General features: G+C 50.1%; 1 protein-coding gene across 2 annotated transcripts in view; it reads left to right on the forward strand.

Moving 5' to 3' along the window:
* The window catches only part of FRMD7 (FERM domain containing 7), a 30639-nt gene that overhangs the window by 4201 nt on the left and 4437 nt on the right, over positions 1–22001 (forward strand). Inside the window, exons 2-11 of one of the 2 annotated variants that reach the window (XR_004002083.1) lie at positions 7379–7483; positions 9121–9163; positions 13434–13512; positions 15976–16073; positions 17611–17725; positions 17909–18056; positions 19678–19773; positions 20504–20667; positions 21305–21373; positions 21458–21533. Coding sequence is in view for 1 of the 2 variants with exons in the window: in XM_030576224.1 (XP_030432084.1) it covers positions 7379–7483; positions 9121–9163; positions 13479–13512; positions 15976–16073; positions 17611–17725; positions 17909–18056; positions 19678–19773; positions 20504–20667; positions 21305–21373; positions 21458–21533 (948 nt within the window). In the remaining variant the exon portion in view is untranslated. The remainder of the gene's footprint in view (positions 1–7378; positions 7484–9120; positions 9164–13433; positions 13513–15975; positions 16074–17610; positions 17726–17908; positions 18057–19677; positions 19774–20503; positions 20668–21304; positions 21374–21457; positions 21534–22001) is intronic. The other variant, XM_030576224.1, reaches the window with a different exon arrangement.

Raw genomic sequence — 22001 nt, forward strand, 5'->3', positions numbered from 1 at the left:
GATCCAGTGTATTTGGATTTGCAGAAAACCTTTGACAAGGTTCCTCACCAAAGGCTCTTAAGCAAAGTAAACTGTCATGGGATAAGAGGGAAGGTGCTCTCATGGATCAGTAACTGCCTAAAAGACAGGAAACAAAGGATAGGAATAAATGGTCAGTCTTCAGAATGGAGAGAGGTAAATAGCAGTGTCCCCCAGGGATCTGTACTGGGACCAGTCCTAGTCCACATATTCATAAATGACCTGGAAAAGGGATAAACAGTGAGGTGGCAAAATTTGCAGATGGTACAAAACTGCTTAAGATAATTAAGTCCTAAGGAGACTGTGAAGAGCTACAAAGGGTCCACACAAAACTGGGTGACTGGGCAGCAAAATGGCAGATGAAATTCAGTGTTGATAAATGCAAAATAATGGACACTGGAAAACATAATCCCCGTTATACATACAAAATGATGGGGTCTAAATGAGTTGATACCACAAAAGAAAGAGAACTTGGAGTTGTGGATAGTTCTCTGAAAACATCCACTCAATGCGCAGCAGCAGCCAAAATAGCGAACAGAATGTTAGGAACCATTAGGAAAGGGACAGATAATATCATAAAGCCGCTATATAAACCCGAGATATCCCACACCTTGAATAGTGCACGCAGTTCTTGTCACCCCATCTCAAAAAGAAATAGAAAAGGTCCAGAGAAGGGCAACGAAATGCTTGGGGGTATGGAACAGCTTCCGTCTGATGAGAGATTAAAAAGACTGGAACTGTTCAGCTTGGAAAAAAGACAAGTAAAGGAAGATATGATAAAGGTCTATAAAATCATGACCGGTGTGGAAAAAGTGACTAGGGAAGTGTTATTTACCCTGTCACATAACACAAAAACCAGAGGTCACCCAGTGAAGTTAATAGGCAGCAGGTTTAAACAAACATAAGGAAGTACTTCTTCATATAGTGCACAGTCAACTTGTGGAACTCCTTGCCAGGGGATGTTGTCGAGACCAAAAGTATAACAGGGTTAAAAAAATAATTAGATAAGTTCATGGAGGTTAGGCCCATCAGTGGCTATTATCCAAGATAGTCAGGGATGCAACCCCATGCTCTGGGTGTACCTAAGCCTTTGACTGCCAGAACCTGGGAGTGGACGACAGGATGGATCACTCAGTAATTGCCCTGTTCTGTTCATTCCCTCTGAAGCATCTGGTATCAGCCACTGTCAGAAGACAGGATCCTGGGCTAGATGACCATTGGCCTGATCCAAAATGGCCATTCTTAAGGTCTTCTGATGTTCTTAGGTAAGATTCTGCAGAAACAACAAAGTTGGTGGTCTCATTCCAGTAGCATTGGGCAAGGGTTTGAATCACCAAAACTGTCATTGGTGCTAAGGGCTCATTCCCAGTCCAGAGTGGAAACACACCTAGTCATTTGAATGGATGTTGGATCGCATCCTATGACCTATCCCAGACTGTGGGAGAAACCACTGCATTTTAACATGGCTGTTGCTAGCACAGGAGGAGGAGGAGTCCTTCTGAGAACTGAAAGAGCAAAGACCCTGAAGATCAGGACTCTTTTTCATCAAGCTCATATGTATATCTGGATTGGGATATGCCAAATTGTTTTATCAGCCTGCTCATTGTTGCATCTGCCTAAGCACATTGCAGCAGAGTGCAGGCGGCTTGCAATACTGCTATTCTTTGTTGTGATGGTGGTGGACCCGGTCAAATGGGGAACCTTTTTATGTCTACATGCAGGGAGCTGGATGCAGACTCCGTGCCTGGCTGAGTGGAGTTGTCTTTATTCTGGAGTGAGTTTCTTTCTGAAGATGGCAACTCCAGTCCTCTCCTGGAGGTATTCACCATTCTCCAGAAATAACTGGGCATCCTTTTGAGTGATTCCTCCATTCCTAACAGCTCCAGGCATGGCTGAACCCAAGGAAGAAACTTAGCCTGCCACTTACTCTCGCCACTGAGGAGTAGTCCTACCTGGGGCTACATTGGCCCCCAGAACAGGTTTACGCTGGTTCCTTCGCACAAACAGCACTTCCTGCCACCAGGTGGACAGTGACAGCTGCAGCCTGGAACACCCAATTGGTGCAACAGCATATGCCTCTTCCTGTTGTTACTAGCATGGGGCATCTCGCCTATGAGATGGGGCTGAATTTGCATCTCAGTGTCTCACACCCAGTCCCCCTGTCGGGTACCACTTTCGTGGGATGCGGGGCACAAAAGCTGCTGAGTTCCTCTAGAACGTGACAGTGGTCTGGGCTCTTTGGGTAGACACAACCCTGTTGGAAAAGTCCTATGGAAATGATGCTGACTACCTCCAGAATTAAATAGATAGTCATATCCTTTCTGTAGGTGACATATTTTCGAGCAACCTTAAAACATTATGGAGTAGGTGTAGAATTCTCAATTATATTCCAAAAGGTGATTCTAAAAAACCTGTAGAAAGATGAACAAACTTGATAAAAGGTTTAGAAACCCTGACCCAGGAAGGTAGGTTACAAGTGAAAGGAACGTGAGGCCGTTTAAAAAAACTGGATATATTTTGTCCTGAGAAAATAAGATGGAGGGAGACCTGATAACAATAATCAAATATGTTAAGGGCTGTAATCAGTTGTGCTACCCAGTTCTCCTTCTCTTCTTTCAAGATCTCCTTCAAACACGCTGCTCTCTGTGTGCCCAGGAGCCCCCGGCCTGCCTTTCACACCAAGGGCGTCGCTTTTGCTGACAGCGTTATGCTGAGCAGACGAAAAAGTGTCACAAAACTCAAGGGAAAAGTACGGTATCGCTGACCTGAAGTGTTAAAAACTCACAAGTCAGGGCCTCCAAATCATGAGATTGGCTTAAAAAAATGAGATTTAAAAATAAATAAACTGGAGGGGGACATTAGTTTTTGTGTTTCTGAACTATGAGGGGTAGAAATTTGGCTCCAACTTTGAGTCACCTTACACACCGCCCTGTGCCTGAAGGCCTTTGTATGCTGCCTGCATTGTAACCTCCTGGGGCAGGGACTGTCTATCCAGGCCTCTCTCTAAAGCGCCTCAAACGCTGATACTGTACAAATAACGACTGAGTATGTTAACTAGGAATGAATTACTGTCCCGCTCCTCCATCAGCGACTTCCACACATTCCATTTGCTTCTCTACCACTAGTCGTCTCTGACAACGAGGCTGCCCTGTGATCTCACATGATACCCGCTAGTAATGAAAGTTTTTTGAAGTAATTATAGATGGTGCCGCTCGTGGTCTCCTAGTACTTAGCAAATTGGGAGTGAGGACACCTCAAATGTTGGATAGCAAGAGAAAATCTTCTCTTTTGATTTTAAAATAGCATCTGAGTCAGCTCGCTGGATCTGGTGGGGGACAGAAGCCGAGCCAAGGAGCTCAAGGTGTTGACAAGTGTGGTATCTGGAATGTGCCACCGGCGACTGGACGGCCTCACGTTCCTTTCACTTGTAACCTAAATCCAATATTTGGCCCAGTCTCCAGATGCAAAATGTTTCTTGCCTCTGCCCCGCCTCCCTCTCACACACCTCCTTTCCTGCCTCATCCCTGGGGAAGATGGACCTGTCAGGCTGGACCCTCTTTGGTTACCTCAGAACCTGGAGGTCACACTGCCTGGGGAGGACAGGATGGGTAGGTGGGCTCCCTGCCCTAGCGCTGTGTGTCGGTGTGCTATTTCTCCAGCCTTGCCTTGGGGCACTGTTGCCCCGCAGCAGTGTTTCTGGGAGCCCCTCGCTGGACAAACGCCTGGTGTTAGTTGTTTGTATTACAGTAGAGAGGCTGAATCAACTAAGAGCCCCTGACGCTAGGTGCTGCACAACGCAGAGTCGGAGGCAGCAGTTGTCTGGGAGAGCACACAATCCAAGCCAGACCAAGGGTGGGAGGGACACAGAGGTGCAGAGATTCCCCCCAAAATCACGCCACAGGTCAGGGCAAAGCAGAGCCTGGCACCCAGGTCTCCTGCCTTCTCCGCTAGACACCCTCCCTCTTGTGATGTTGCAGAAGTGCTGGCTGCGGGGTGGTTCTGGGCAGTGGTTGTTTGCCGGGTTTCCCACAGTCTGGGAGAGTGTCTAGGATTAATTCTGACTATTTATTTACAGCTTCACTTGAACACTTTCCGTGTTTTGGAAATATTGGGATTTTGTCCCCGGCTAGTGTCTACTGGCATAGTTCCACCAGTGGCAAGGGAGCTGGTGTACGTCACGCCAGCTGGGGCTGCAGCCCATTGTCCCTGCCTCAGGGTGTCTGAGACCAGCCAGCAGCCAGGCCGCACTCACTTCTTCTAGTTCAGTTTGGGGACGGTTACTGGTAAGGCTCATCATAATGCACTAAAAAGCAGTTCCCAAGAGAGGGCAGCAGCTGTTAAAGAGGACAGGCGTGACTGGAGGGGTGGGAGAAGAGAAAGAGCAAGGGGTGAACAGGCTCGTAGAGCCGAGGCAGGAGATACAGGAAAGAGATCGTGAGACAAAAGTTCCTCTCTCCTCCAAGAAAGCCATGACAGGCACTCTTCTGGTGCAAGTAATGCCCTGTGCGGTGTGATCCGAAGCCTGAAAGTGAGTAATACAGTGAGTGCTTCTCTCTTCCGGCTGCCCATCACAGGCTACAATGCTTGACAATTCTAGCATGGAAATAAACAATTATAATTGTTTTAATTATCCTTGGGATCTAGTAATTTTGAGGCAAATGAGGCATGCTGGAGCAAGAACACTATTATTATGCTGTCGCTTTGCAGCAGGCTTAGCACGCGGGGCTAGCAATTTCCACCCCCCGTGAGCGACAAAGGGTTGCTATTAGCGTGCAGCATGGACGTGTTGCTCTGAACAAGTTGCAGTTTTCAAGTCACCTCCCCTTCCCCTGGGAAGGGACTCTGCAATCCATTTGCCTGCCAGTGCTATTTCCTGCATAAGAGCTTTAATCTCAGGAAAGTCACTTGAAAGTTAAGGCTAATTATTGTCCTGCTTTAAACTTGTTTTCATACCAACCCCTCTTCATTGCTGAATGTTTAGTATTTTGTAAGAGACAAGGAGAGTGAGGTAATATCTGTTACTGGACCAACCGCTGCTGGTGAAAGAGACGAGCTTGTGAACTACATGGAGCTCTTCTTCAGGTCCTGAAATGTGGTCTGCTAGTGTCTGGGGATGAGCACTAGGACACTTGGGTTCTATTCCCAGCTGTGCCAATCGATCATTGGGAAAACTCAGGTAACCCTCTTAAGCTTGCTGGGTTTAAGTTTACCAGATACAATGATAGGGGCTCAAACATCAAAGAGTTATGCAGATTAATGAAAATGTCTGAAGCGCACTGATATCCTTGGGTGCATGGCACTATAAACCTGCAATGCATTAGTAAAACTATTCACAGTACTGCAATAGACACCTGTATGTCCAACATTGCAGTCCCTGTGCGCTGAGCTCCCGCAAAGCTTTGGACTTCAGCCCCTTTTGTTACGGAGAGAAGCTATTGAGGCATCCCCTTACCTTTTCCCAAAGTGCTAAAGATTCTTTAATGTGCACCTAGCCAGCCCCTAGAACTGGCCAGAAAGGATGTCAGTGTAATAATGCTTGCCCTGATTGACAACTGGCTGACCCGGGTGGGGAGAAGCCTGCTCTGCTTAAACAGCCTGTGACAAACGCAGCCAGTGCAGAGCCAGGGAGACTCCTTGGCCAGAGACAGGGCTCCACGAAAAGTTGATGGGATGATTTGAATGCCTGAATTCCATTAATTTAAATAGCCAAATCCTGTAGGCAGTTTGCAAATCTCAGGTCAGATGGAAGGTCCTTTGCATAGCTCTAGTTTTAGAGGAGTGAGCACCACTGGGTGCTCATATTTTGGCCAGTCCAATTTTCAGGTTCCTTTTTTCACCGCAAGCAGACTCTTTTTTCTTCGTCTTTCCCATCCTTCCCAAGACATTAAAGGAATGTCAGCAGCTTTTCAGCAGGGTGCCCTATTAATTTACCAGCTCTCCGGCAGCAGATCTGTGTACACCAACAAGTTACACAGGTTTGATGTTCACTTCCAGCTTGCTGGTGAATTAAATGCTTTTGCCATGGCAACCCTGATTTCACATGATATTTCCATATGGTGGTTCTGAGCATAGCGCATTTGTCTTCAGGAAACATCACTGCATTATCTGAATCGCTCTTGCTCCAACTTTTGTTAAAAGGCAGCAAAATAAACTAAGATTTTGTCCAGATTTTTCTTCATGCATCCAATTCCTAGGAGTTGTGAAGAACTTTGCTTATTTTATTCTCCACAAAGAGTTTTAATTCAAAAAACTAAGAGAATGACACATGCTGCATTTAGTAGTTCACTTCCAGCTCAAATGCAGCAGCAACTTGCCTTTCTTGAATAAGGTTTGTCTCCAGATCATCCTGCCGGCTTAGGTGGAAAAGAAACATTTTCAAGTTAACAAAAATAGCCCAATGACACTTGTTAAAACTCTCTGAAATATTTCTTCTGTTCAATATGTGGCGTGTGTCAGCTACGTGATGCGCTGAGGTAGAGTTAAGGTTTTACGGCACTCTTCGGCTGGCTGGCATAACCTGTGTCATGCACTGCACCAGTGTGTGGTGGAATGTAATAATTAGAAAAGCTTTATACACTGTAAGTTTATGTTTTCTAAGACTACGTTTTCAAAAGTGACTCATGAACCTTTTTCGGTGCCCAACTGGAGACATCTTAAAGGCGCCTGACTTTCAAAGAGTGGGTGCTCAGTGTGAAAATCAGCCTTTGTTTAGTTTCTGCAGACCTAAAAAATACCCCAAACCAAAAGCACACAGAGTCACTAGTTACTTTTGAAGTTAAGGCCTCTGTACACTCTGTGTGTGTGTGTGTGTGTGTGTGTGTGTGTGTGTGTGTGTGTGTGTGTGTGTGTGTGTGTGTGTGTGTGTGTGTACATGCACGCACACGCGTGCACACTCTAGAGGTAACTCTTTATACCAGTGAAACTCTCCTAACTTCAGTGGAGTTAGCCCTGAGTCTCCCCAGCATGAGATCTGATTCAGGCCCATGGCAGTTTAGTAAGATTCTGACTCCAGTTCTCTGCTGTGCACATTACATACTGACGGCACCTGACAAAGGGAAGGAAACAGCAAAGGCATGCAGGGCAGTGTAAGGCCTGCAGAAGAATAAAATAATTATGAGACATCTGTATATGGGATGTGTATGTTTGTTTTATTGTATTTGTTATTTTTACTGAATTTATTATTTGTCTCATCCCAAAATTGTACTGGCTACTTTGCAGGCAAGACGTCTTAGCCCAGGGGCCCAAAAATAGCTTCAAAGATTCATGCCTGGAGTTTCTTATTGACATCGGTGACATCAGCTAATCTCTTGCTCTGGATATTGCCCATTGCACTGCTTCTAACTAACTTTTTGTTTGCTAGCAAAAGTCCTCTGGCAAAGGGTTGTTCAACCTGAGCTGCAGCCACCTGCGCCTGGTGGAGAAGGAATACTTCGGACTGGAATTCCAAAGCCAGGCCGGAAACAATGTGAGTGACATTCAAGTTTCCTCTGAATGAAACACAGCACTTGGCAAAGGCAGCATTCATCGGTCCTGAGCTTCCATTGTTACGTAGCTTTTACGTTTCAGAATTAGGTTCCGACAAACATGAAGGTTGCAAAGTAAAGCACTAAAAGGTGGGAAATGCCAGAAGCAAGGGTGCCGTGCAATGGGAATGTTGCCACCTTGTGCATAGGCAGCACGATACAGTCTTTAGTGACACAATAACACACATCACATTGCTGGTCCTGCTTCCTTTCCTGACGTCTGCCCCTAACCCCAGCACCTTCCCATCCACCCACTCGCTCTGCACCTGTCTGCATCCACAACCTTCTCTCCCCTCTCTGCTCCTGTCCTGCCCCTCTTCTACCCGCCCTACCTATCACAGCATAGGGTTGGCAGGTGTCTGGTTTTCGACTGGAACACCTGTTCGAAAAGGGACCCTGGCGGCTCTGGGCAGCACTCCCGACTGGGACATTAAAAGTCTGATTGACGGTGCTGCCTGGCTAAGCAAGCTAGTCCCTACCTGTCCTGGCTCCGCGCTGTGTCCCGGAAGCAGCCAGCAGGTCCGGCACCTAAGCTGGGGGCCACAGAGCTCCACGCACTCTCCCCACCCCAAGCACCGGCTCCGCATTCCCATTGGTTGGGAACTGTGGCCAATGGGAGCTGGTGGGCGTGGTGCCAGTGGGCGAGAGCAGCGCAAAGAGCCTCCTAGCCCCCCCCCACCTAGGAGCCAGACCTGCTGGCCGCTTCTGTTGCGTAGAATGCAGCCAGGACAGGCAGGGAGCCTGCCTTAGCCCCTCTTCTGTGTCGCTGAGTAGGAGCCACCCAAGCTAAGCCTGCGCCCCAACGCCTTTGCTGGGGACAAAGGCTGTGCCGTGACCCTTGCAGGCATAGAGGCTTCCCAGGGGGCTTTCTGGCCCACTCATTTGTCAGTGGAGCTGTTCAGAGCCTACGCATGCTTTTTAAAAGGAATTTTAGTCTCAACCGGGATTTCCCCCCCATTTCTTCTTGTTGCACAATGAGATCAATGAGGTTCCTGCACCCTGCTGGGCACTACGAAAGCGGAAGTAAAGGTGAAACTGTCAAAATTCTTGAGTGTCCTGGTCCTAATTCTTCCCCTAAGGATAAGCACAATGGTCACAAGTTGCAGTGGGGGAGGTTTAGGTTGGATATTAGGAAACACTTTTTCACTAGGAGGGTGGTGAAGCACTGGAATGGGTTACCTAGGGAGGTGGTGGAATCTCCTTCCTTAGAGGTTTTTAAGCCCTGGCTTGACAAAGCCCTGGCTGGGATGATTAGTTGGGGTTGGTCCTGCTTTGAGCAGGGGGTTGGACTAGATACCTCCTGAGATTCCTTCCAGCTCTGATATTCTATTATTCTAATTACCATTGACTTCAGTGTGCTTGAGTGACTTCCTCACATCCTGCAGTGGGAGAACACGGCCCATCTGGGTTTATTATTCTCCCCTCCCCTATTACTGGCAGATCATGCTTTAGTTTTTTCTTAGCATCAGCAGACCTGTATCTTTTCTACTTTCTCTCCTGACACAGTGTTGTTTCTATTTATACAAACCCAGTGCTTCCTGCTGTGTCTTCACCGACTTCTTCCTTGCTGTTATTGCAGGTTTGGCTGGAGCTTCTAAAACCCATAACAAAACAGATGAAAAGTAAGTGTCCAAGGAATACCTGTGCGCTAGCCGCTGCAGACAAAGCTCAGCTAGTACCAGAAGTCTCACCGGCACATTTATGAGCTGGCTGACGCTTGGGGACGTGGGCTTTCAGGTTCTGGTATTTGCTTGGGTTCACCTCGTGCTGGGAGGTTGGGTGGGGCTGTTTGCCAAGTCTTCACGGTCCATTTTACAGCCTGTGAAAGTGTAGTGGCTGTAGGAGCTGGGCTCGACTTGCGATGCTCTGGATCCTGGTCGGTCAGCAGAGCAATGGTAATGCTGTCCTGTCTGTAACAAACCTCAGGCTGCGAGATCCTGGCAGCTCACATGCCTGATCAGTGTTTGGCCGAAAGCTACTTTTCTGTCTGGAGTGTAGCTATGTGCGCATAGAGCAGTGATACTCAGACCTCAGTGATTCAGGAGCCAAATTAGTGAGCGACATTACCCCAAAGAGCCCCAGTGATATGAATTCATTGTTTCATTTACTATAGTACTATTCTAATACAAACAGCATGATGGGGACATATTTAGTGTACATATATATTATTCTCACAGCAAACAGGTTAATAAATTTGTGCACGTTGTTAACTTAATTGGTTAATAAACATAATAAAAGCCTCCTGGTTGGTTAATAACAGGTTGGTTAATAGTGAAATCACCCAGTATTTTAATATCATGTGCTGCAAAGAGCCACAGCAGATGCAGTAAAGACCCACTCGGGGCTCGCGAGCCGCAGGCTGTGTCTCACTGGCTCACAGTACAGCTATAAGCTGGCCTCTGCAACCCTTACACAAGCAAAGGGGCTGTAGCAGGTGAAATTCATTCCTGTGCATAGGCTAGCACCGGGTATATGCCAGTACTTAATCTGAGCCAGGGCTGAGCCCTGGTGCCTCGGGGCCTGGCTGTTTGTAGCCCCGACACCTCTGGGCCTCGAGGTTCAGAGCCCCGGCACCCCGGGCCTGGCGTTTCAGAGCCCTGGCACCCCGGGCCAGACGGTTCAGAGCCCCGGCGCCTCAGGGCCTGGGTTCAGAGCCCTGGCGCCTCTGAGCCTGGCGGTTCAGAGCCCCAGCATCCTGACCCTGGCGGTTCAGAGCCCCAGCACCTCTGAGCCTGGCAGTTCAGCGCCCTGGCGCCTCTGGGCCTAGCGGTTCAGAGCACCGGCACCCCGGGCCTGGCGGTTCAGAGCCCCGGAGCCTCTGGGCCTGGCGGTTCAGAGCCCCGGCACCTCTGGGCCTGGCGGTTCAGAGCCCCGGCGCCTCTGGGCCTGGCGGTTCAGAGCCCCGGCACCCCAGGCCTGGCGGTTCAGAGCCCCGGCACCTCTGGGCCTGGCGGTTCAGAGCCCTGGCACCTCGGGGCCTGGCGGTTCAGAGCCCCGGCGCCTCTGGGCCTGGCGGTTCAGAGCCCCGGCACCCCGGGCCTAACGGTTCAGAGCCCCGGCACCTCTGGGCCTGACGGTTCAGAGCCCCGGCGCCTCTGGGCCCGGCGGTTCAGAGCCCCGGCGCCTCTGGGCCCGGCGGTTCAGAGCCCCGGCGCCTCTAGGCCCGGCGGTTCAGAGCCCCGACGCCGCTGGGCCTGGCGGTTCAGAGCCCCGGCACCGCTGGGCCTGGCGGTTCAGAGCCCCGGCGCCTCTGGGCCTCGCGGTTCAGAGCCCCAGCGCCTCTGGGCCTGGCGGTTCAGAGCCCCGGCACCCCGGGCCTGGCGGTTCAGAGCCCCGGCACCTCTGGGCCTGGCGGTTCAGAGCCCCGGCGCCTCTGGGCCTGGCGGTTCAGAGCCCCGGCGCCTCTGGGCCTGGCGGTTCAGAGCCCCGGCACCCCGGGCCTGGCGGTTCAGAGCCCCGGCACCTCTGGGCCTGGCGGTTCAGAGCCCTGGCACCTCGGGGCCTGGCGGTTCAGAGCCCCGGCACCCCGGGCCTAACGGTTCAGAGCCCCGGCTCCTTTGAGCCTGGCAGTTCAGAGCCCTGGCACCTCGGGGCCTGGCGGTTCAGAGCCCCGGCACCTCTGGGCTTACTGCATCAGTTATGAATGTAAAAGTTTGCTTGAGCCTGGCACCTCTTTCATTACAATTAAGCACTAGTCTATACATGGTGTAGGCGGCAGCGAGGCCGGGTGCTGGAGAGATGGATTCCAGCCTAGAACATCCCATCCCACTGGGATTAGCCCAAGGTGACCTGCAGACTGCCAGACACAGAACCAATCATCTAAACCATTTCCCCATCAGCTTAGATTGTGATTTTCAAAAATGAATTTGCAAGCGAGATCAACCTCAGGTGTCTGCTACACTGCGCCACGTGAACTCGTGGTTCCTGTTTGCAGGAAGTGAGGCTGCAGAACAAAGCATTGGGGCTTGATTGCAGCATTGCACTCCATGCATTTCAGCAGGAGTGAAAGGCCTGGTGAGTGAGGCACCTGCTTCATGGCTGTGATGTGTTAGCTCTGGGTGTTTTGCCACAGCTCAGAAGCAGGCGTGCCACATGCTTTCAACCTGCTGTCTGCAGGTTAGAAATGCAGCAGCCCCTTTGCAGGTTTTGCATACGCACATTCTGTTTCGTGCTGTCCTGCATGCCAGTCAGAATGGACTGAAACACAACTGTCCTTATAGTGGTGGTGCCCCCACTCCCTGCTCTCCCGCCATGACCCCTCCCCACCAGCTCTGCCATTTCAGAGGCTGCTGCCAAATCGTTGTGCCTGTGAATTGCTCAGCTTTTCCCTGCTTCAAGGTGATTCCTATCTTCTATTCATATGTCACCCCCCGGGCTCTGAGAGGAACAGGTGATTCTGTCCTTACTGCAGTGTCAGGAAGCCTATAAGTATGTACGTAACTCCTGTGGTGCCTCGAAGTACATTATCCTTCGGGGAGTCCCCCAGAGCAAGGCAGGGCTAAGCTGTGTCCTGGTACATTTCAAGGGGCAAGGCTGCAGGCCCAGCCATCGGCCTCCTGGCACACACTACAGCTGAGGCTGGTCTAAGTTATGTGGCTTGGGGGGTGAATATGTCACCCTCCAAGCAAGGTGAGTGCTGGTTTGGACAGTGCTCTGTCTCCGGCTGCCATAGCTACCGCCGCTCACAAGCACTGGTGTCATGACGTCGATGGGAGAAATTTCTCTTCTCTGATCGGCTGAGAGCCTCTGCACTCGCTGTGCCGCTGTAAGATCTGTGGTGTAGCCACCGCCTTAGTCTCAACAGCTCTGTGTCCGTTATTCCACAGAAAGGCAGGTGGGGCCCCAGAATCAACTCTACTCAAGTTTGGCCATTTACCGGTGCCTTTTTGTAGGCCACGTCATTCCGTTTGGCTTCCCCTTCTAGCCCACATGTGGCTGAGACACAAAGGGCTTTAAAACGCTGTCGAGGACCAAAGTCTGCCCTTCGTTAAACCCACACAGATGCCTGCAGGATTTATCTGGGTGGAGCTGTGGGCAGACTTGGGTGCTGGGAATAAGGTGCACCACAGGGTTTTCCCAATTACTTGCCTGCCCACAGCCCCTCCCTGCCGAAAATAACCCTGCAATTACTTTTATCTGAGTTGATCCTGCAGCTCCAATAACAGAATTTGCCTCTCAGTGCACAAACTAGTCATTGGAGGGCTTGTTTCTTCCGCACTCCTCCTCTGGGCCCTGTAGCAGGGGCCGATTACATTTTCCGTTTGTTTGGGGTTTCACTGCACACCAATATCGTCTGTGGAGGGGCTGTTGTCGCTGTGCGGTATTGTCCACCCACAATGGGAAGGTCTTATTCAGCATAGATGGCTGGCTAGAGCCCCACTGGGATAGCCACATTAAGAAATGCTAAACACGACTGGGTTAAGTTCAGACCCTCTGGTCCTCTTGAATTCAGTGGGCAAAGGAACAGCATGATGGGCCCAATCCTGTGAGGTGATTGGCCTCCAATGGGAACTGCACATGCTCTGCCGTGGCTCAATCCAGCCAGGTACTGAGCACCCTGTCCCCAGTCCAGGGCAGCACTCAAGCACATGTTTAATTTGAATCATCGGGTTTGTCCTGTTTACTGGAGTGGGGCCATTCTCCCATTGACTTCAATAGCCCTGCTCATGTGATTCCAGTTGAGGCTCTGCTTAAGTATGTGGCTGGACTGAAGCCCTGGCTCAGCACCCTGCAGGATCACGTCCCAGAAGCCCAGCACCCGTCAGGGCCGAATTTGTAAGGAATGGAAGTGATTTACTCCCCAGTGTGTGTGGGTGCAGGGTGTGTGAAGAGATTTGTAAATGTTCTCAACAGAGATTTGAAATAAAACTTATGAAGATGTTGTGTTTTAAGATCCTAAGGAGGTTCTTTTCAAATTTATGGTGAAATTTTTCCCAGTGGACCCTGGACATCTGAGAGAAGAGTTGACAAGGTATGGTACTGGTTTTTATTCCATTGTCTACATTTGTATTCATTACTAGAGGCTTTGTAATGCAGTCTTCATTGTCTAAACCATTCAGTGTCTGCAGCCAAAAGAAGCCCCCTAGCAATAGTCATTTTAACTATCAGTGCAACTTTATGTGTTGCAAATATTTCTTTCTCTGACCCTCTGTTTAGAAACACAACAAATTCTGCCTAATCCATCATCTTTATTTGTCCATTAGCCATAGCCATACACGGCAGATTTTTATTTGCTAGGCATTGTTTGGGGTTTCCTGTGATCTGTAAATCTGCTGCAGAATCCTACCTTTTAGTGCAGAATTATGTGTTTGGAGAAAACATTACGGACATGAACCAAGTGTAAAACCAATGCAGCGGTTTCATGCAGATTCTTTAGCCAATCTAAGACAATAGCTCTGAGAGGTGTGAACTGCCCCAGAGTTTGAAGTGTTGCATTCACTCTGAAACCTACAGTTTGCCATTCAGATGTCAGTGTTATTTCTCTGATAAACACGCAAGCGACACACCTCATCTCACAATCCCAAACTGCTTCTCGCACACTGGGTGTCAAAAGCTTCAGTTGTTCCTGACCCTGCTGCTAAAACTACCAGTGTCTACAGAGCTTCTTTACAATGTGTAAAATGAACCTAGTTTAAAATCAAACTCACACCAGGATACTGGCTGATCATCTGGGTCTACAATGGACCTTGAAAAGTTTATGAATGGGGTTACATGTTAGGGTTTTCTGCGATAGCAGGGGACTGGACTCTAGGGTGGCCAATTGTCCGGTTTTCAACCAGAAAGTCCAGTTGAAAAGGGGACATGCTTTGTCCAGTCAGATCTACTGACCGGATACCCAAATCCAGTTATTGTGGGTGGGGGAGGTGCCAGGTTATCACCTGTGCCAGCCCCTACTCAGGCAGAGCCACCTCCTACCTGCATCGGACGGCTGCAGCTACCAGCCTGGCTCCGAAGGCAAGTCCCCCCTACCCCTTTCCCATCATCTCCTTTAACAACTTCTTTTCCCTCTGGAAAACTGTCAGCTCATGTCTTTACTTCTGGAGCAGCCTACAAGGCAAGTGACTCCCTCCGCAGGCCCTGCCTGCATTGGTTTCGCAACCATGCTAGCAACAGAGTTCTCGGATTTGAAGAAATCCCTGTCCCTGGTGGTAATGAAAGAACTGTTGGGGGTAAAACAAGATCCACTTGAACTGAGACTTGTCCAGTTCCTTTTAGCCTTTATTCTGGGCATTTTAAGACAATGCCGTGATCACCTCGTCATCACATCTACATGCAAAACCCACTATGGCCAGGACAGCGAGTGATGACGTTACCCTTCCCAGGGACAGGGTGACTTTTTCAAATCTCTGCTCTGTTCTTCCCGTGTGTCCTCTCCAGTTTCTTGGGGTCAGTCATTTAGCTTTTCTCTTCGGTTCTGTAACTTTGCACAGACTCAGTTTGCCCATCTGCGTACCTTTCTAGTCTGACCCCCTCAGTAAACCATTCACATGCATTAATCCCCTAAACTAATACTCTTTTGCCTAGCTGTCTACATCTGTCCTCCTGCTTTTTGTTGTCACCCCCACTGGCTCCAGCCAGTAATTTTTATCTTATAGCAGGTGTTTATTCTTCTGTCTGGTCTGTTTTTTGTGGGCTTGGGTTTTACTTGTTTGCACGGACCAAGGATTTTACAGCTAAGACACACAAGCCAGTTTCATTGTTACATAACTCTGATGCTGTTACGGCTAAGTTCTGAGCTCAGCAGAGAGACATACAAAGAGTGAAAATCCCTTTCTCTTTTCTTATCTAGTCGCTCGAGCTGCCTAACACACCCCATGACCCGTTCTCTAGTGGAGCCCCTCTGGAAAGCCCTGCGTTCCCACGTGGTTGTGAACCAGCATGGCTCGGAGCCCCATGTGTACCACCTGTCCCATCTCTGTGCTCCAGGAGTGAAAGGAGCCCTTCTCCTGGGACACTGAGCACGCACAAGGTCTGAGCCAGAGCCCATCGGTCTCAGTGGAAACACTCCCATTGACAGCCCTGGGCTCTGGGTCAGGCAGGGCAAATGGGGCCAGTTGGACTGGGGCCTCAAAAATGTCTGTAACTGGCATGAAATGGGTGGGGGAGGGGCCCAGTGAACATGGTGTGCCGGGGTCCACATTGTCTCCCTCCGGGTCCGCATGTACTGCCTTCCATCTGCGTATAGCCAGGTGATTGATCACCATCCGCCCTGACCCGGCACTGCCCCTTGAGCAGAGGTGGCAGGTGAAGGATCTCAGCTCCTTGCAGGGTTGAGCCTTTCACCGGTGCAAAGCCTAACGGACTCCTGGAGGGTCCCCGTCTAGCAAAGTCCCCACCGCAGGAGATGGTCTGGCTGTGTTTCTTACTAACTAGTCTGAGCTGGGAGCAGGAACGTTTGCTCTCTGTCAGGAAACTGTTCTCTCTTCCTTTGCAGGTATCTCTTTACCCTTCAAATCAAGAGGGACCTGGCAGGCGGGAGGCTCCCCTGCAGTGAGAACAGCGCCGCTTTGCTGGTGTCGCACCTCTTGCAGTGTAAGGACAGACAAGCGTGCTGTAGAGCCGCTCTGGTTCGACCACACGGGCAGCCCAGGATGACATTCTCTGGCCTGCGTTATGCAGGAGGTCAACCTAAGTGATCACAACTGGCCCTGAAAAACGGTGTATTGTTCCAAAAGCCCTCATCTAACTATTCACTTCCAAAGCATGGCTTAGCTTACAAACCAACCCCTCTGCATTGCACTGGATGGCAGGGCAAAGCAGTGGATGTGTGACAAACGCTGCCTGTTTGTCCGGTCCTTGTGCAGAGCTGAACTTGACTGCAATAGACTCACTATAATATCCCATCATCTGGCTTTTGCAGCCAGAGGTTTGAGTGAAATCAGCCCAGCATGCTTCGGTGCCGGCCTGACGGCAGGAGAGCAGGCCAAGCAGCGGGCATGAGGGACTGCTCTCGGGAGAGAGGGTTGCAGGTCAGGGGGGAGTCAGCTTCCACTGAAGGCCCTAGGAATCTTTCCCTGGCTGTGATGGGAGCGAGACCAAACCCAAAGGTGCCAGTCCAGCAAAGCAAGGGGGCTTGAGCACGTGTGTAGAAGCCCAAGCCCAAGCGCTTGCGAAGGAGGGCCAAATTGCTGAACTGGCATGAAATGAGTCAAGTTAATGTGTATTTGCCCGGCTTTGTTCCCTGAGCTTTTCGATCAGAAACATCTGTACACCTCAGAACAGCAGGGAGGGTGTTACCACAGTGGAAATGGTCTTTGACTAGCAAGATGGCCCAGGCTATTTAGTGTCCCTTGGGTGACCAGCTCTCAGAGTTTCACACACCGTGGTCCAGCCAGGGATGCCTTGTTCCCTTCGCCTTCAGTCACTTTATGGAGCCTGCATGGCCTCCCAGCCACTGGGCCAAGGGCCACCATGGTCCAAAATGGAAAGGTTGAGTGAAGGCATCTGGATCTCCAGTTAGAGCCTGACCTCTTGACCCTTAGTCATGTGAGCAATCCTTACTGACACAAGTGAGGTTGGAAGGATGAGGCCTTTAGTCTGGCTTAGCTAGGCCCTCGTCTGCTGCGGGGCTGAGTGCCCCTGTTAAGGTGTGGGGTCCCTTCCATGCCCATCAAAGCCCCTGTGGCAGGAAGAGCCCTGTTGTCAGAACCATGTGTCACTGTTCCCATCAAAACTAACAGCAAAACTCGTACTGACATCAGTGAGACAGGACCAGGTCCTAGACGTTCATAGACTCAGGGTTGGCAGGGACCTCAGGAGATCATCTAGTAAGACCAATTCCCAGACAGATTTTTGCCCCAGATCCCTAAGTGGCCCCCTCAAGGACTGAGCTCACAACCCTGGGTTTAGTAAGCCAATGCTCAGACCACTGAGAGAACAGCAGAAGCATCACATTTAGGAAGAGCTGGGAGTTGGCTTTCTCTGTCTGGGCTCTTTCCATCCCCCCACACCATGTCTATGTTCTTGCAGTGATCAACGAAGTCACTGGTCTGATTACTCATTCAGTTTGCCTGCTATCGTCTCCTCAATAGGCATTGCTAAATGCCACTCTTCCTTTCTTTCCATACAGCTGAGCTGGGGGACTTTTACGAAGAAACAGATAAGAAGCACCTGGAGAGCCACCAGTATTTACCCAACCAGGAATATTTAGATGATAAGATCATGCGTTATCATCAGAAGCATGTGTGAGCATTTCATCTGCACTTGTGTCACACTCAGCTCAGAATGTATCTGCTCCTTTCACAGCACGGATGTTAAATACCTATAGCAGAGACTGGTTTATACAGTGTGTGGGGGTGCTGTCAGAGGACTTTAGATAGGCTATTTATTCTAATGTCATTAGACTTATAACCCTCTTCCTTGCCTAGTGGGAAGACGCCAGCTGAGTCGGACGTTCACCTGTTGGACATAGCCAGGAAGTTAGAAACGTATGGGATTAGACCCCACCCTGCAAGTGATGGGGAAGGGACGCAGATCAATCTGGCTGTCACGCACATGGGAGTGCTGGTTTTACGGGTAATAACATTTCCCTTTTAAATTCCTACCGTACGATGCAATGGGACCCTTCTGGAAAAGCTTTTCCTTCCATTCTCATCAAAGGCCTTTTAGCTGTACCAGAGCCTACCTGACGTCCTCTTGCACCAAGAAATCACCCTAGGGATGGGACACACTCTGGAGATAGGTGCTGTAGTGAGTAGATAAGGGAAGTAAACATTTGTTTTTGTAGGCCCCTGTCTGAAATCCAAGCACTTCACTATCTTCATCGCTACCCAGCCTGCTAAGAGCTGGGGGCAGATGGTTTTCCTGTCCTAGGACCAACAATTTTGAGAGTTGGAAATTGTTTCCTATCCTGAAAAGTCAAAAAAATCTCAAAAATAGTCACAAACAAACCAAAAATCTATTTTTTTTGTTTCTGGTCAGTTGAAATGTTTTGTTTAAATTTTAATCTTTTTTCCCCCTTTAACCCTTTTCAGCCAAATTAGCTTAAATTTCTAGACAAAAAGTTGTTTTGAACCAAAGAACTGGAATTTTTCATTCTGAAAACATCCAAAGCCTTTTGAAACATTCCCCTTGACGTTTGTTCAAGCCGGGCAAGCCCCTGAACTCTAGCCAGCAGTGACAAATCCCATCCTACAGCTCCAGACATGGCTTCCCACTGATGTGGGAGGTGCCCGCTTTGAGAATCTGTGTTGTTTGCCCCTTGTAAACTAGTGTGTTTAAGAAGTAAGACGCTCACGTTCCAGGGCAGCACTACGTTTCCCATATAATCTTCAAGCAAAAATAGCCGTGGAATGGCTATGCAATTACCTAGCGCTATAATCATGACATATGAGCAGTGTAACTACATACCTCTGCTTTTCCTGTATGAAGTGGGGCAGCCTTGCCTAGACTAATGTCAACCTGCAAAGCCACTTGTGGTGGAAGAAAATCATAATTACTGGCCCATTGTTAATATCTAGCAGCCTGTGTAGCATGTTCTAAGGCAAGTGATGCTCTGGCTGTTTAGTCAGCGAGCTAAACACACACACAAATGGCTCCTTTAAAGCCCAGTTGTTTTCTATGTAAGACCACAGTGCTTGGTGTTAGAAAGGTGACAATCACCAGTTGTGTTGAGGGTTCTTTTTAAAGCTTGCTGCCCTGAGAGAATGCATGCCAGAGCAGTACAAGTACATTTTAGTTAGGTGAATGGCTGAATGATGTACATAATGACTGCGCTGTGCCCAACAGACAGAGGACGGAGCACCCCTGCCTCATTAAGGGCCTGATCCTGGCCCACTGAAATTGACCGGGGTCTAGGCCAGAGCCCATTGAAATTAATGGCAGTCTTTCCAGTGACCCCAGGGGGCTTTGGCTCAGGCCCTTGGAGCTTTGCGATTAACTTCCATTAACACAGGATCAGGCCCTGTAGGCTTATACTTCCTGGGTGGGTCCAAATCTGCTTGTCTGACACATCACCTTGGAGGCAGGGTAAACCGATGTTGGTAAATTAGTGGGACTGTAAAGTGAGCAGGGTTTGAGGCCAAATCCTTGTAGCACCATCTACACTCATGGGAGTCAATAGAAGCTGAGTGCATTTTGCCAGCTCAAGGCCCTGGCCGGTAATGATTTGACCATGACCAATGTGTTGTCATTGCAGGGGAACACAAAGATTAACACATTCAACTGGGCCAAAATTCGGAAACTGAGTTTTAAGAGAAAACATTTTCTAATCAAACTACATGCAAATATCTCTGTAAGTACCACGTTACTGCCAGCTGCCAGGGTTGAAGATCACATGTTTGTATCAAGCGAGGAATAGTTAGCAGGGCTTTGCCAAGGTTGGCAGGGGAGGCAAAACTTTCTTAACAGTATGCCTGTGTGTGGTGTCACTGGCACCCGAACATGGCCCTGCACCCATGCCACCCCTTCTCCCTTTTAAAAGAGGTGCGGCCATGGCCTCCTGTCCCTTCCTGTCCCTGCCCCAAAGTTCATGTACTTCAAATAAAATGTGCCCCCTTGGGCTGTGTCACTGTTGGGGTGTGGTCTCTCACTGCACTTCTCTCTTATTTGTCCTGAGAAGTGTCTCCTCCCGCTGGTGAAATGCATGTGAAGCCCAAAGGGCACAGACCGGCTAGGCCTCCACAAGGTGTATATGGAGAACATCTTTGTGGTCCCCGAGTATTTCCAGCCGACAGCCTAGTTAGACATTCAGCTGCCCCAGGCACTGCTAGGGGTAAACCCGCAGCTAGTGGCCCATATACATCAGACCAGGGCCCCTCACCCTGCCCCAATGAGACCCACACCCAGTTTCAGCTCTAAGTCCATTAAGAGGCCTGGGGTGGCAGGGTTCACAGGCCAGTCCTGCATCACTCTGCACAAAGGTGCATGTCTCCGTGTGTGAAAAAGTGCTCGTATTTTCACTATGACTTTGCAACAGGGATTGACCCTTTGGGATGTGTTTCACATGTCCGGTTCCCATCCAGGCTTTGTGCAGGGACACCTTAGAGTTTACCATGGCAAGCAGAGATGCGTGCAAAGCGTTTTGGAAGACGTGTGTGGAGTATCATGCTTTTTTTCGACTCTCCGAAGAACCAAAATCCAAACCCAAAGCCCTCCTGTGCAGCAAAGGGTCAAGTTTCCGCTATAGGTAAATTGCTCGCACTAGCCCCGGTAATACCATAAAGAAAACAAATGTCTCTTTGCCAGCATTAGCGTTGTGGTGCAAAGTGGGAGAAGGAAATGTAGCTCTAGCGTGCCTTAGGCACAGCCTGATGAGCACGTAGCCCTGGGCGGGCAGCAGTGGGACAAAGGCTGTGTCTCCCCAGGGATTAAAAACCCCCGTGGCTGGCCCAGGTCAGCTGAAGTGGCACGGGGGGCTTTAGTGCAATGATTGCTTTGTAGATACTCACTCTGGCTCATGCTCTGAGCCCCTGTGACTGTGAAGGATCCCAGAGCTCTGGCTCCAGCCTGAGCCTAACGTCTACACAGTGATTTGTAGCCTCAGAGCCAATCATTTGAACTGAGCCATATGCCAGGGCTCTATCCCCGAGAGTCTCCTCCAAGTCACAGGTCTTGTCCGGCTTCCTCCATTACCCTTGTACCCCCACCCTCTGCATCTTGCCCAGCAGAGCAGGGCCAGGCCAGCCTGAACCTCAAACTCCTTTGTCCAGGCCTGTAGTGCAAGGCATGAGCTAGCCCTGGCCTCTGTGCTGGTTACAGTCCCATGCTGTACGGGCAGCGCCATTAGAATTGGTTTTTCACAAGTGTTTTTCTGTCCTTGCCAGCGGCAGAACCCAACGGCAGCTGCTGGAGCACGGGCGCAAGGGGAAGGGGACGAGCACGCCGTTTGAGAGGTATCGGCAGGGGAGGAGATGGCTTTGTAGCATTTCATGGGCTATTTGCAATGGGAAAGTGACCTGTGTGTCTTGGCTTTGCAGGAAACACTACCCGGCTCAGTACCATGAAAGGCAGTGCCGCTCTTCCCCAGACCTCCTCACAGACGTGTCCAAACAGGTACTGCGCTCTCCTCAGTGTCCCTGATGGGAAAAGTCACTGGCCCCCAGGCCTGGGTAATCATTCTACCGCAGCTTTTGCTGGGCTGGAGAGAAAGCGGTGGGGCGGGATCCCAGGCTGGGCCATTCCCCGGGTATTTGGGGGGCATGGTGCAGCACTGACCGGGGGAGCATGTGTCCAGTGCTCTGTGAGCTGGGATGTGAACGGCGAAGGAGCGAACCCCAGAGTGGGGCCAGCGCTTGCGTACCACACCGCAAAGTGTGCATGGGAAGCACTGGGTACGTTATCTGCCCCTTGCACGGTGGTTCGTGCTGCACTGTAATGGGGCACGTGTGCATAGGACACCACCACTCCGGAGACCCACATTCCCGTGTTTCCCACTACACCAGGGGGTGTTCATCCCCCATCCCACCCCGGGTAAGGGTTCTCCTAGTGGCTCCTGGCGGCAGGGGAAGTGAAGTGGTACCA

The sequence above is a fragment of the Gopherus evgoodei genome, chromosome 9 (assembly GCF_007399415.2).
Source record: "Gopherus evgoodei ecotype Sinaloan lineage chromosome 9, rGopEvg1_v1.p, whole genome shotgun sequence".
In the NCBI taxonomy this organism is placed as follows: Eukaryota; Metazoa; Chordata; order Testudines; family Testudinidae; genus Gopherus; species Gopherus evgoodei.